Source organism: Nelumbo lutea, chromosome 1 (genome assembly GCF_056320005.1).
Source record: "Nelumbo lutea isolate HS-2025 chromosome 1, American lotus-T2T, whole genome shotgun sequence".
Lineage (NCBI taxonomy): Eukaryota > Viridiplantae > Streptophyta > Magnoliopsida > Proteales > Nelumbonaceae > Nelumbo > Nelumbo lutea.
In genome coordinates, this window is record NC_142684.1 from 8,960,867 (window position 1) to 8,976,997 (window position 16,131).

Here is a 16,131-nt window from a genome sequence, read left to right on the forward strand (position 1 = left end):
CCTTTTATTTGGAGATATCAGTTTTTTTAGGGACTGTTCTGATTAGTCCTTTTGCTGCTGTTTGCTGTGCAAGGACATGGTACGAGATCTGTATTTTGATTCAGATCTCACTCCTGCTCATTTGGACTTCTGTGGAACCCTAGATCTGGTGTTGCCCCGATCTCCTCTTTCTCTCAACACTTCAGATTAGTGTTTGGATCATTCCTTGTAGGGTTTATGACTTCTTTGAGGTTTCAATCCCGGACTTTCCTTTTCTGGACTGATACTTGATCTGCAGTATATTTTGGGTGCTTTTCTGGACTATTACTGATTTCTAAGTTGCTGGTGTATAATCTTTGGCTATTCCACTTATATCAGATCTTTTATTGAGTGGATTAAGGGCTGTTTTCATCTCCTTTACTTGCTGCAACACTTTGTCTTGGGTGTTTCATTGCTAAAATGGCTTCAGGCAAACATGAACAACTGTCAGTTAAGTTTGATGGGAGCAACTATGCTCTCTGGAAGTTCTACTTCCAGTTCTATGTTGAAGGCCAACGTTTATGTGGTTTTGTTGATCGTTTGGTTGCCAAGTCTGGTGAATCTGATGGTAATGGGCTGAAACAATGGAAGATTGAAGACCTTGGGAAGGCAAAAAGGGGAGTTTTGGGAAGGTGTTTGAAAATAGGAGAGATGGATGAGGCCCATACAAGGTTGGCTAAAGGAAAAACTGAAACTGGCATGATAAACTTAATGAATTATGATATCAGAGGAGAGTGATAGAGGCTGAGAAACATGTGGCAGGCCAAGAGAAAAAGGGATTTGGATGGAGAGAGGGAGATGAAAAGATGTCTTTACTGCATGTTGAAGGGGAGGCTGGAGTTGTAAACAGGGCGGATGCTGGGGCCTGCCTTCCAAAGACCAGACCAAAATGTGCAGCAAATAGAAAGAAGTCAGTTAATTTTAAACCCTCAAAGAATGTTAGACACAACAGATTGAATAAGCTTAATTTGAATAGGTTTTGAAGGGGAAAAGAAATAAGGTGGGGTTGGGAGATTTTCAGATTTGTTGAGGCAAAAAGAAGAAGATTAATGTGAAAAAGTGGAGGGGCATAATATCAGAGATGATGTTCAAAGCCTTGGCAATGGCAACGGCGATGAGGATCGCATTTCTTGATAGTACTGGAGATAGGGTTTTGTTTTGGGAGGATGTTTGGATTGGTGACTATGCCCTGAAGGACCTCTTTCCCTCCTTTTATTCCATCTCGTGTTTTAAAAACGAGCCAATTCAAAGGTTTGTATCCTCTTCCTTTCTTCTGGCATAAACTGGAACCTGAGCTTTAGAAGAGATTTGAGAGGTTCTGAGCTTGACCAGGTTGCTTTTCTACTTAAAACCATTGATCCCGTTTGCTTGGACCCTCCTTCTGTAGATTCCTGTATTTGGAAGCCTTTACCTTCAGGATCCTTTTCTTGTGCTTCCTTGTGCTCGTCTCCATTGCCTCAACCTTTTCATATCAAGGAAGTTTGGTCCAAACCTGTCCCTCCTAAAGTTGGAGCCCTTTGTTGGGAAGTCTCCCTTGGGAAAATCAACACTTTGGATGTTTTGCAAAAAAGAAGACCTAGTCTTTGTATCTCTCCTAACTGGTGCACCCTTTGCAAAGCAAACAAGGATAGTTGCTACCATTTACTAATCACTTGCTCTTTTGTTGTAGGCCTTTGGGAAAAGCTTTTTGATCTTTTCGGGTGCAGGTGGACAGAATCGATGCAGATTTGCAATCTTTTTGATCCTACAACTTTCAGGTGGCCAAAGAGAAGAGGAAGAGTTTTGTGGAGGTGTGTGAGAGCTGCTTTGGTGTGGACTATGTGGGAGGAACAGAATGCTAGAATCTTTAATGACAAGGAGAGGGATCAAACTTGTGTGTTAGAAAGTATCTTATGTAAGGCCATAAGTTGGGTAAAATCCTCGGATCTATTCTCCTCCTACACTTTTGATGACATAAGGAGAAATTGGGAACAACTAGCTAAAAGTTCCGTAGTCAGAAGCAAGCCAGTGGTGGATTGGAAGTCTCCTGATGCAGGCGTCATTAAACTAAATTTTGATGGTAGTAGCTTGGGCAACTTGGGGCCACCTAGAATAGGGTGTCTTTAGAAATGATGAGGGTCAGACTGTAGCTCTATTTTCTGGTCCTATAGGGTGGGGAGACTCAGTAAATGCAGAACTCCAAGCTGTGTTACAAGGAGCAGAATCTGCAAGAGAGTTGGTAGTGGATCATTTAATGATTGAAGGTGATTCCAAATTGGTTGTTGGATGGATAAAAGAACCAAAGACGGCAGCCTGGCCATACAGGGGGACTTTGAGAAGATTTAAGTGGCTGACTTAAAATATTTTAGTCACAGTTCAATGGGAAAGAAGATCGGCAAATGGGCTGGCAGACCTCCTAGCTAAACAAGGAGTACATAGGAATCAACACCTTTGGGCTCAATTGTATGCTTTATGTAGTTTGGAGGCTGCACCTCGTGCATCATAATGGGAAATGTATGATGTATACTTAGTTCTTTAATTAATAAAATTATCATTATCTTTATCTATCAATAAAAAGAGGATCACATTTGCTGCATGCGAAATAGGGACAGATCTGTGGAGGAGCTTGAATCTTCGACATTAAAAGAAAATGGTGGTATGTCGTCTTCGAACCTTATTCCTATTGTGAAAGATATATTGTTTATTGATTCTAGTGGGATCCATAAAGAAGAAAATAATGGTTTGGAGGAGAAGGTTTTGGGGGAGGTCATTGTTGCCGAAGTAGGAGGAGATCGTGGTGTTGGTGACAAAAGTAGTGGAATCTCCATTGCGAACTAGTGTACTTTGCTCCATATCGAAGGCATTGAAGCTGATCACCGATTATTTGAGGAGGTGGTGATAGGAAGGTTAGAGGTGGATTTGGGTAGGAGGAAGACTAATAAAGAATTATCTGTGAACAATTTAGTAATTTTCAAGAAATCTCGAGGGGCCAATGGAGTGAAATATTCACATACAATTCATGTTACGAAAGTATTCTCTAGGTTGAAACTTGGGTTAGTAGGAGCGGGTCCCACAAAGAACTACAAAAGGGTGTATGAGAGGAAAGGCCGTAAGACTTATACATCGGCAAAAGAAGCTAGTGATGACGAGGATTCTCTGGCTGCTCCTAAATTGGGTTTGCAATTAGGGACTTGACATCATGAAGTAATAGAAAGTGGAGTTGTATCTACCGGAAAAGACATCGATAAAAGCTGTGAAGAGAAGGGGGGAGAAATATGGAAGCACTCTTGTTGAGGAAGCAGCTAAAAAAGACATAGAGATTGGCAAAATCTTGGGACTATTTTTTTGGGAGGTGAGGAATTTGCTAGAAAAGCTTTTGAAGTGTTTGAGAGGAAGAAGAGGGAAGAAATTTTAAAGAAAGGTCCTTCGGGAGGATGGAAGTCGGACAAAGAGGTTGGTCAGGAGGAGGTTTTTGAAGGCTTAGGGTCCTATTTCCGCCAGGTTGGTTTCGTTTTTGTTCGTTTGTGGGAGATCATTTGGGAAGGTGTCTGAGGAGCTGGTGCTAGAGGAGTTGGTTTCTCTTTCTTTCTTCTCGTCAGTGTTTTTTGTAGCTATTTGTTGTTGTAGCGAAAGTTGTCTTTTAATTTGACTTGTCTTCCCTTGGGTGATAGCTTATCACCTTCCTTTTCTATTCTATTTTTACTTTAATGAAATTTCTGCTTATTCTTCAAAAAGAAAAAAAAAATAATGCTAGAATAGCATATTGGATTCTAATTATAGGGTCCATTGAAATGAACATAGCCATTCTGATGAGGGGTCTCAAACTGCAAGAGATGTTCGAATATGTGGAGAAGATTTATTAACAGTGTTAACCTATCTTGGCAATACCAAATTGAAACAGAAATCTTCTCTCACAGCCAAGGAGAGAAGAAAATCTAGGAGTATTATGCTGGCTTTGTTAATTTATGGTTTGATACGAATTAGTGCATATGGGTTATGCTGGAGTTGTGTTAAGGGTATGAGAGAACATTTTGATAAAAGAAAGGCCATGCATTTCTTACTGCATTGAAGGCCTGAGTATGAAAGTGATTAGATTAAACACTTTGGGTAGGGATACAACTCCATGTTTGGACACCATCCTTGGGGAACTTCTTAGGGAAGAAACAAGGTTGGTCACTCAGTCTAGTATCAGTAGAAAGTATGACTCAGGGGCTGAAACTGTATTTTCTGCAAACAAACTGAAGCCAAAGAAGTTCTCTAAGGTACAATGCTATGAGTGTAAGGAATATGGTCATGTTGTTACATACTGCCAAAAGAAGAATACATGTACTTATTGTAAGCATCATGGGCATATAATATCTGAATGCCCCACTTGGCCAGCTAAAGGAAACACTTTCAGCTATAAGAAAATTCAGTATAGAGCTTATCAAACATTCTTGGACAATTCAGATGGGAGTTCAATTCGTTCTCCTCCTGCATCTACTTCAATTAAAGGTGAGTCTTCTGGAATTTTTTTTTGGTCAATAACTCGCAGATTTTATTAAAATTAGAGAGAAAAAACACTGGTACAAGAAGAGGGAGATAAACTCTCTTATCTCACCTAACCAAAACAACAAGACAAGAGAACGATTACAAGATAGCCCAGAACAAAGAGTCCCTAGATACCCCTTGTTTAGCTAACTCATCAGCAAAGGAGTTAGCACTCCTTTTAACCCAACTCATCTTCACCACAGTGTTCTTGGTTAACCAATTAAATTTCCTCTTCTCATTGCTGTAGTTCCAAAAATTAGCAGTATCATTTCTCAGCCAATCGACTACCAGTTTAGAATTGCCTTCTATGCCCAATTTGGTGATATTCAGTTCAATTGCCATTTGAGTTTCTTCGATAACAGCTGAAATCTCAGATTTAAGAGAATCACCCAATCCAATTGGCCCCAAAGATAGCAATTATCACTCCCTCCTCATTTCTTAAGACACCCCCAATACCTGATGGACCCGGATTACCGATGCTACTTCCATCAAAATTAAGTTTGATAAAATCACAAGGAGGAGTCCAAGAGGGTAAAGATGTGACCTTAACCTGAGCTGAACTTGTAATTTCCTTTCCATTTCTGTAACAAATCATCCACTGAAAAGTGTTAAAAAGAGCCAAAGACTAAAGCCAATGTACCGCTCTTATTTGAATCAGCTCCAGAATTTCTGGCAGCGTTCTGGAATTATTACCAAGGAAAAGATGTGGCAGATAGTGTCTTCAGCCATCTCTACTATTGGTTTGTCTGGTGAGTCTTCTCTTTATTGTTCTTCACCCATAGGAAGGTGTGGTCTTCGCTATGTTTTTAGGCTCGATTGGAATTGGGGACTCGCTCCGGGCGTAGGTTATTAGTTGTGGTGGAGGATGCAAAAAGGGCTAAGGAATTATGTATTAATAGATTGGTCATCGTAGGAAACTCAAAAGCGGTGATAGGTTGGTTAGGGAAGGAGGATGAGTATATGTGGCCTTATCTTAATGAACGAAGACTCTTCAAATCGTTAACTTAGGGTATGGAAGTGAGACTGTAGTGGGTTAAGAGGGGTGCCATAGTTGTCAAGGCGACGCCTAGGTGGGTGCCTAGGCAACTAGGCAATTTTTAGATGTTGCCTCGCCCAACACCAAGGTGTTTTTGTATTACGTGCTCACCCATATATATTATATTATTTTTTTGAATGTGTATATGTATTATACCATTTTATTGGTTTGTTTTATTTTATTAGAATACACCCTGTTGTATGTAACCATTTTTTATTAAAGTAATTCTCTTACATTAAAACTATGAAAGTTTCTTTGGGTTTGACACTTTGAGTTTTGAACCGAGAGATGAGAAGAGAAAGCAAGGGACTGAGAAGTTTCCATTGTTCAGTCCAAGTAGTCCAAGACCTCCAGGTATGTTTCTTCTTCTTCTTCTTTAAGAAATGTTTTTGGGATGAAATAGGGGCTTCGCCTCCTCCTCCTTCCTAAATGATACTCCTTTTTTCTTAACTTTTAAAAATCCTCCTCCATTTTTTTAGCCTGAAACAGGGTCTCCACCCCCTTAAACACAGTCCACATCGTCCTCTTTGACAACTTATGTTGGAAACAAAACAGGGGCTCCGCCCCCTTATTTTTGCTAACAGCTAGCATACATGTATGTTGGTTAGTATAAAAAACCAATAAAGTAGCTTAAGAGGGGTAGGAATATTTATTTTATACTTTCAAATTCCATCGCCTAGGCGACTGAATGCCCTGTGGTTGCCTAGGCTCGCCTAGGCGCCTTGACTATGAGGAGTGCTAATTCATTTGTAGATACATTAGTCAAACAAGGGGTGGAAAGGAACCGGTTTCTTTTGGGCTGTATTGTAATTTTCTATTACTTTCTAGGGGGAGTTAAGAGAGTTTATCTCGCCCTGCCTTTGTACTTATTCTTAATTATCTAATGAAATGTTTTTGCTATTGATCAAAAATAAATAAACCAAAAAAAATGGAAGACAAATCAGAGCAGCAATCAAGAAACCCAAACTTGAAAGAATGGAAGATGTAAAGGCATGGAGTCATACCTGGAAAATGAGGGTTTCCAATGAATGACGGCATATAACTGCAAAACATGAAAAATATCCGATGAGATTGACAGAATCTTGCAAGTTGGTAAGAAAAATATTGAAAATCAATGCAAAACTCACCTGATTAGGGTTTGGTCAGTTGAGGGCTCCAACAGAGGTTTGCTTGAGCTTGAGAAAGACGGGAGAAATGGGCAAGGGTTTAGAGAAAATTTTATGTATCACATATATGGGAGTGCTGCGCATGTTCGCGCCTTTTGTGTTTATTGAGAAAGCACAAATGGCCCTTGCGGTGCTGCTAAAGCCCAAAGTCATCTATTATTACTTAGTGCTTTTTGTTGCACATTTTTTTTTATTCTTTGGGTGTTTTTTCTTTGGAAAAACACCCATTATCAAATGATGAACATTTTTTTTTCTGTCAAAGCACGAATGTACTGCAAAAAATCTTATCCAAACATAACCTTAACCTTTCCCCATTTTCCACCTTACATGAAACCCCTTTTACAAAGGCTATTGATTTTTTTATAATTGGCAACTATTTTCGAGGAATGTATCAATCTGTTCAAGTGGTTGAAAGATTCAGATGTTTCACCATGAACACCTGGTCAGTTGAGGGCTCCAACAGAGGTTTGCTTGAGCTTGAGAAAGACGGGAGAAATGGGCGAGGGTTTAGAGAAAATTTTATGTATCACATATATGGTGGTGCTGCGCATGTTCGCGCCTTTTGTGTTTAGTGAGAAAGCACAAATGGCCCTTGCGGTGCTGCTAAAGCCCAAAGTCATCTATTATTACTTGGTGCTTTTTGTTGCACATTTTTTTTTATTCTTTGGGTGTTTTTTCTTTGGAAAAACACCCATTATCAAATGATGAACACTTTTTTTTTCTGTCGAAGCACAAATGTACTTCAAAAAATCTTATCCAAACATAACCTTAACCTTTCCCCATTTTCCACCTTACATGAAACCCCTTTTACAAAGGCTATTGATTTTTTTATAATTGGCAACTGTTTTCAAGGAATGTATCAATCTGTTCAAGTGGTTGGAAGATTCAGATGTTTCACCATGAACACCTGATGTAGATGGTGGAAGGAATTCATAGATGGTAAGTTCATGATATAAGTTATTTTGTGATTCTATTATCAGATATAGGATCAATTGCTCTGATCCCCTTGCAGGGGTGTTAACCAAGGGGACCCACTCTCTCCGTTCCTCTTTACTTTAGTAGCTGATGTACTTAATAGAATCATCACTAAGGCCATTAGGGAAGATATCATTAGGGGTTGGAGAGTAGGGAGGAATCTGATCCCAGTCAACCATCTTTAGTTTTTAGATGATTTGATGATTTTTTTTGTGAAGGGAATGCTAGTGAGAAGGTAGCAAACTTAAAAAGAGTTAATCAAAGGTTTTGAAAGAATCTCTAATCTGAAAATAAATTTGGAAAAGAGCTGCATAGCAGGTATTAACTTGGAGGATAGGGAGGTCGAGGCTATTGTAGAGTGTCTTGAATGTTCTGTCTCATCTTGGCCTTTGTCCTATTTAGGGATTTTATTAGGGGCAAATTCTAGGGAGAGTAGGTTTTGGACTCTAGTGCTAGAAAAGTTTGAGAAGAGATTAGCTTCGTGGAAAAAGAATTACATTTCTTTGGGTGGTAGGATCACTGTAATAAGAGCTACATTGGCGAACTTACCCACTTTCTTTTTGTCTTTAGGATACCACCTAGGAAAGCTAGGATGTTAGAGAAGTTAATGAGAGACGACTTCCTTTTGGGAACCAGGACAAGGAAAAAAGGATCATTTGATTAAGTCAGAATTTGTGTGTAAAAGCAAAGAGGAGGGGGTTTGGGGATAGGGAGGGTGGTCCAAGTAAATCTAGAATTGTTGCATATATGGCTGTGGCGTTGGCTTTTGGAGAGAGAGAGAGAGAGAGAGAGAGAGAGGCTTTGGCATGAAGTGGTGGGAAGCATTCATGGATGCTCAGAGAATAGGTGGGACACAGGTGTATCAAGGCAGCACCTTGGAAGGCCATTCATAACACTCTTCCTTAGTTTCTTAGGTTTGTCAAGTACAAAGTTTGTTCTGCTAATTTGTCCCGTTTTGGGAGGATATTTGAGTGGGAAATACCCCTTTAAAGGACCTTTTTCCTTTGTTGTTCTCCATTTCATTGTATACAAAAGAGGTGGTCTCAAAATCTCCCTCACCCTCAAGAACACCCTTGGCTCCAAATTGGAATTTTGGGTTTCATAGGGGGTTAGGGATGCTGAAAATTGTCTCTCTTATCTATTTTGCTTTGCCTCCTAGTTCCTTTGTAATCTGTTGGGAGAGGTTGCAGCCCACGCCTCTACAAGGGCTGCCTTATGATATTACAAATCTAAATCAGTTTCTGAATTAATAAAATTTCATTATTACTCATAAAAAATTCTATTCCTGCAAGAATTGAAGCATTCACGTAGTTTCTCTTATTCTCACAATCAATCATCTGAAAAGCAGGGGGATTCGCCTATCAAGGCATTGTATCGTTTGTTGTAATCTGATACAAGACTAAGTGTTCTGATATTATAGGTGTGTACTATAGGTGTGTGGGGAGATCTTCCTCCAAGCGTTGAAGCTTTCAAGTGGCAACTATCTTTTGATAGTATTCTCATAATTGATCATCTAAAAAACAGGGGGATTTGCTTATCAAGGTATTGTATTATTTTCTGTAATCACGTGTTTCTCATCTCTTCATTAAGTGCAGCATTGGAGAGTTTATTAGGATGTTTTGGGTTGTACAGAAGACCTAAGCATGTTCCGGTCCATCTAAAGGAGATTTTCTCTAAAAGGCCATCATTATCTGGAACCAAAAAGGCAAAAATAGTCTTGAGTATGATTCTTTTTGCAGTCTATTGGGCTATATGGAGAGAAAGAACAGAACTTTTGATGGCAGATCTAGACATTAGAATAGTTGTGACTGGTATTGGTTCATTCATTATGGATTGGTTATTTTGTCTTCCTGAATTTAGAGATACATCTTGGTTTCAATTTGGATATGGTTTATGGTCAACACTTGAGCTTGTTGGAGTGCCTTTTTAATCTTGTAATTGTGCTGTTGTGCATTTGTGGTTTGAGTATTGTCTGATTAGGTCTCACCATGTAGTTTAAATGAAACTCCTTTGTCTTTACTATCATAACAAAGGATTCCTAAAGGTATCAATCCATTTTGATGCTGATGTGTCAGGTGACTGGAGATCCTGGGAAGATGGTTGCAGTGCAGAGAAACTTGAGCAAATTTGGAATTAAAGAACTTGCAAGAACTGGAAAGGTTAAATGCCTATACTTTAAATACTGAATGTGCTGTTGTTCCTTCTGTGAAATTTCTATAGGTTATAACTGAAAAATCCTGACCCTTTATGCGTATTTTATGTATGTTTCATGTATTTGGGTCTTCTTTGTTGCTTCTTACAGATTGCTTTGAGACGGGAAAGGATGGGTGAGACAGCACCTTTTTGGAGATTCTCTGCAGCTTCATATCCAGATCTTGAAGGAACACCTGTAAATGCTCTGATGGGGGCCACAAATAGAACACTGAATAGCAATTTGGATCAATCTTCAGGGGTATTATCTTCTTTGTTGTATGAAAAATATGTTGTGTTCTTTTCTGTTTTTCCCTGATGAATATGTTTTTTTTTTCTATTTTTTATTTGAATTTGTGTAGGGCCATATTATGATGTGTCTGATGTCTTGATCATCTCTTGATAGGACTTTATATTTATATTGTATATTCTCTTTTGTACTGTATATTGCCAATATTCCCAATATGTGGCTGGGTGAATGTGGCCAGCAATGTGTTGTGTCAGCAGATCTGGGCTCATCTTAGCATGGATTCACTCAACTTTTGGATCAAATCAATAAAGTAGGAATATGTTGTTACTATTTCATTGAACAACCCGATAGAAGAAATCTTGATGCTTATAAGGATACTTTGTAGTGTGATGTAATGTCCATGGTAGTATATAATATTGGTAGACATTGGGAATTTGAAAGAAAAACTAAGCATGATGGCTGGGCGCCTGGACCAACAGTTGTAACTTTAACAAGGATTGAAAAAAGTTCACCTTGATGCCTTCTAAAGGTGAACGAGAACTTGAAAATGGTAATGTTACAGTAGTTGTTTCAGCAGTTCGAACCAGTAGAAAATGAAGGAGAGAGAAGAAGAAGAAGAAGAAACAATCGAACATAGCAGGCTAAACCTTACCAGTCGACCATAATATGAATTAGGGATTCTAATTGGTGTACAAAAGACTAAACTGCCCCACTTAAGTATGGGACAAGATGACTGCAAAAGTACTATTAGGACTACCACATAAGCATATAACTTAAACAGAATGAAAAAACTAATATGCCCTTATTCGACCAACTCTAACACTCCCCCTCAAGCTGGAGAATATATGTCATATAATCCCAACTTGTTACATATATAGTTCACTCTCCTTGAGCTCAAACCTTTTGTAAACAAATCTACCCATTGATCACTTGAGCTTAACTGTTCTGTGCTTATCTCTCCAATAAGGATTTTCTGCCTCACAAAATGGTTTGTACAATAATCCACGGCCTAGAGCTCCCTTCAGGTACCTTACAATTCTAAGAACTGCATCCCAGTGAGGTATCTAGGGGTTCGCATAAATTGACTCACCACACTAACAACAAAGGAGATGTTGTATCACTGTTCAACTTAGCATCTGGTTCCATGGGAGTTTCATCTGGTTTTGCACCTAACAACCTTGTTTCATCCAACAGATCAAGGACATTTTCTTAGGCACAGGTTCACACCTTGTTTTGACCTGACAACTTATATACCTAAGAAATACTTCAACTTCCTAATGTCTTTTGTTTGAAAATGGTCTTGTAGAAAGGCCTTTAGTTTGTCAATCCCCAATTTGTCACTACCAGTTATGACAATATCATCCACATAGACTACTAATAAAATGTTTTTGGTTTCAACATCATGGCTGAACATTGAGTGGTCAACCTGACATTGTTCCATTCCATTATTTTTCACCACTTCACTAAACTTTCTAAAGCAAGTACGAGGAGATTGTTTCAACCCATAAATTGTGTTTTTCAGTCTACACATCTTACCATCCTCCCCTAAGCTACAAACTCAGGTGGTTGCTCCATATATACCTCCTCTATAAGGTCACCATGGAGGAAGGCGTTTTTAATGTCAAGTTGAAACAGGGGCCAATCATACATGATTGCCAAGGAAATTAAGACACAGACTAAGCCAATCTTTGCCACAAGAGAGAAGGCCTCCATATAGTCCACCCCATACAATTGAGAATAACCTTTAGCAACAAGTCAGGCCTTCAAATGCTCCACACTGCCATTTGGTGATGTGAAGTGGAAAAGTGAGAGCCCGAAACAAAATTAGAAATGGGATGTAGGGTGCAACTATGTTTACCTTTCCGTAAAGCAATGGGAAGATCAAGCTTTGAAGGTTTTGGGACAAGGGCAACAACAGGATCCACAGACGAGGTAGAAGTCAGAGGAGGTGCCGGTGTTTGTCGATGAGTGTACACATGCTAGATTGGTGGTCATTCAGTAGGAATCTGCACTAGTGGAGTTGAAGGTTCAGCCCCAATAGGAATAATCGGAACGAGATCACTAACTGGAGGAGGAAGAGGAAGCAATGGTGGAGATGATGGTACTTCAGGTCCTGAGAAGAACGGGATGGACTCAAAAAACGTGACATCATGATAGACATAGAACTTCTGAGTGATGGGATTGTAACACTTATACACTTTTTGGGTCTGAGAGTAGCCAAGAAGATACACTTAATAGAGTGCATCCAGTTTGTTTAAACTAGGACTTAGATTGTGAACAAAGCACACACAGCCAAAGACCCGGGGTGTTAATGGAAAGGGAGACAAGGTAGGGAACAAAATAGAAAAGGGAGGCCGACCACGAAGGATGAAGGAGGGCATCCGATTAATAAGAAAACAAGCAGTAAGCACAACGTCACTCCAAGATCGTTTAGGAACATTCATATGATGAAGAATAAATCGACAGTTTCAAGGAGATGACGGTTCTTTCGTTCAACCACCCCATTTTGTTGAGGGGTGGAAGCATATGAAGTTTGATAAATGATGCCATGCTGTTCCAAATATTGTTGAAAGGAAGTAAGAAAGTATTCTCGACCATTATTTGAATGAAGAGCTTTTATTGGAATACCAAATTGCATACGTCTTTCAACATGGAATTTTTGAAAAGTGAAAAATAATTCACTCCTTTGTTTCATTAAATAAATCCAAACATCTGAATGAACTAAAGCAAAATGACTCAACATACCACTATCAACTCTATGACTGAAGGAAACCTGATGGTGTTTCCCATACTGACACTACGCACACTGTAAAGAAGACAAATGTCTCAAAGATGGAACTAGTAGCTTGAGTGCCTTGAGAGGTGGATGTCCCAGTCGACATTGCCATTGTAGAGGAGTTAGGGAAGTCTGAAGTGCAACTGACGATCCACCACCGTCAAGATTATACAATCCACCGGCCTCATGCCCTCCACTAATCTTCTTCCCCGTCTTGAGATCTTGAAAAACACAAAATGAAGGACAAAATGTAATAGAGCAATTAAGGGTCTTAGTTAATTTACTAATTGACGTAAGATTGAATGGAAATTTAGGAACATATAGATCAGATGATAAAGAAAGAGATGACGTGTCAACATTACCAACACCACAGATGAGAGAAGAGGAACCATTGGCCAGGGTAAAAATTTGAGATGTGGAAGTTTCAAAGAGAGAAGAGAACACACCTAGAGTCCCAATCATGTGATCAGAGGCTCCAAATTCAATAATCCAGGGAGAGGGTTTGGATGCCAGACATGCTATACCTGAGTGTGCAAGGGTGGTTGTAGTATGTTGTGAAGTAGCCTGAAGGAATCCCTCATACTCATCTCGTAGTACACTCGTCATCTCCTTCCCGAAAGAAGATGTAAATGTGGAAGGTGTTTGATTTGTCTGTTGGTTATCACTGACGTCAACCCCACTAGCTACTGCATGATTAACCCATGTAGAAGGTGGGCCATGGAGATCATAACGGAAATTCACTAAATGTCCTTCCCTGCCACATTGTGTACACTTCCTAGTTGAGTTACCTCTTCCTTTACCACGACCTCCCCCTGAGTCACGACCTTCGTGAGATGCATGTCCTCGCCCTCTATTACCACGTCCACCTCCTTTGGCTACCACAATAATTGATCTATTAGACTGTGTGGTACTCTTTGTGGATCCTAAAGAAATCCTACGCAATGTTTTAAAACACAGAGGTGTGATGGGATGCGTTCCACTACCTAGAGGCGTGAGCCTCCTGAACACAAGGAGGCTTATGCCTCCTTAAGAGGAGGGGAGTTAGGAGGACGATGAAGAGGAAGGGGGGATCTCATTTTTTCTTTATTTTTAATAAAAGTCTTTTATATTAAGAAGAATAAAGATGCATAACATTAGTTGAAGGGGGGGGGGGGTCTAAGGGGCAGGGGGGCAAACCACTTTCTTTCCCCTTATCTTTTCTTCCCTTCCCTTTCATTTCCTTGTCTTTTCTTTTCTCTTTCTTTTTCTTTCCCTTCCCTTCCCTTTCTTTTTCTTTCCTTTCATTTCTTTTTTTTTTCTGTCTTTTTATATCAGATGTGCATGAGGCACGAGGCATATGCCTCTAGCACGCCTCATGAAAAAAGCACAAGAGGCGTAGGTGTACGCCACAGCGGTGTTATTGCCTCTGGCATACACCTTAGGGCGTTTTGGGAGCGCTTCACCTGGAGTCGTGCCTCTAGACGTATGCCTCCCACACCTTTTAAAACATCGATCCTACGAAACCGTGCAAATACTTCCTCAAGTGTAGGAAGAACAGAGCCTCCCAATCATTGTGCTCTAACGGGTTCATACTCTAATTTTTGCTCCACTAAGAACCTAGTGACATCCAATTTCTCCTTTTGTTGTTGCTGAACCTTAACATCTGGAGTTAGGAGATGATAGATAGAGTTAATTTCTGAGGTTTCTCATTAAGTCATAATGGCATAGTACTCTTCTAGGGTTTGATTCCCTTGCTGCAGATTGAAATGCTCCTGATCGAGCTGATATACCCTCGTAGTATTATCCTGTCCAGAATAAAGCTTCTTGGCATGTTCCCTTATGTCCTTGGCTGTATCTAAGAACATAAAAGTTGACACTTATTTTGGGTTTCATACTGTTCCACAACTATGTCATGATTTGGGCATCTTCTTGTTCCCAGACATCAAACCCTAGAGATTTAGTGGATGGTTTATCTTCCTTCACATGTTTCACTTTATTCCTTGCCTTGAGAAAAACTTCCATTGACTTGGCGCATGGCACATAATTCTCTCCATTAAGTTTAATTGAAGTCATCTGCACACCCAGATAGTCTGAGGGAATCATCACACCAGGTTTCTGATAACTTCCACCATCTCCAATTGCTGCCATTATGTCCCCCAATGCTACATCAATGCTTAATCCTCAGTCACCAAACAAGTACTGCTGTCAAGGCAAAACTAGAGCAGAGTCCAAACTAAAATGTCTCCAGATTTTTTTAAAATGTCTTATTAGAGTATCAAGGTTCATTAGGATGTAGGTTTTGTTTTTCCCTTCTTTAGTTTGGCTGGTCTTTCCTAACTTCAGCTTCCCTCCTTTCAAATAAATAATTAAATAATAAAGAAAAAGAAACCACATAAACAAGAAAATGAGCAGTTGCCACCTTTGTCATCAGTATGATTTATATATGTATCATAGTTTTCAAGGTGATGCCTAGGCGTCAAGGCGCTCTTTGAGGCTTGCCTCGCCTAATCGCCAAACAGTTTTGTACTATGTATTATAAAATACATTTTTATTCTTTATTTTATGACATTATAGTTATAAAATAGGCACTATTAAACTAAAATATTCATTTTGTGTGTTTATATATGTTAGAATGCTCGAGTTAGGGGTATTTTGGTCATTCTGGTGTATCTTATTGAAAGTGAAATGTCTATTGTATCTGAGTTTAAGTTATGTGTCCCATCTTCTATGAGGGACAAAATTGTCTTTCTTGTAACTCAAGTTTTTCATGAATAAAAGTCAAGTGGGTCGGCTAGGAGAGGTACTTTTGTACATCCTCTCTTCTAGTCTGGCCGAACACTCTTCTCCTCTCCTTCTTCTTTCTCTTTTCTTTCTTCTTTCTTCTTTCTTCTTCTCTACTTTGACCTAGAAACAACTAGGGTTTATTCACATGGTATCAGAGCATTAAGGTCTGGTGTTCGTTTTCTTGCTGTTGTCTTCTTCCTGGGTTCGCCGCCAGCTTCACAGTAGGTTTCATCATCCTACAACTGATCTGATTGAAGACTCGACAAAGGGCTGAAAAGGAGTTGTCATTTTGAGGGCCTGGAGGTGAGAATGCCTCTGGCCGGTGCTGTGGTGGTCGTTGAAGTGGTATACTTGACCCTCTATTCAGTGCACGAAGAGGGCTGGTCATATACAGGTATGGACACTGCTGTCGTGTGTTCAGAAATGGACTGTGAATGCTGATTTTTTT

At 39.6% G+C, this 16,131-nt stretch overlaps 1 protein-coding gene across 1 annotated transcript in view; it reads left to right on the plus strand.

Moving 5' to 3' along the window:
• The window catches only part of LOC148873430 (acetolactate synthase small subunit 1, chloroplastic-like), a 117,384-nt gene that overhangs the window by 54,698 nt on the left and 46,555 nt on the right, over positions 1–16,131 (plus strand). Inside the window, exons 5-6 of the mRNA XM_088961266.1 lie at positions 9,780–9,863; positions 10,007–10,156. Coding sequence (XP_088817392.1) covers positions 9,780–9,863; positions 10,007–10,156 — 234 coding nt within the window. The remainder of the gene's footprint in view (positions 1–9,779; positions 9,864–10,006; positions 10,157–16,131) is intronic.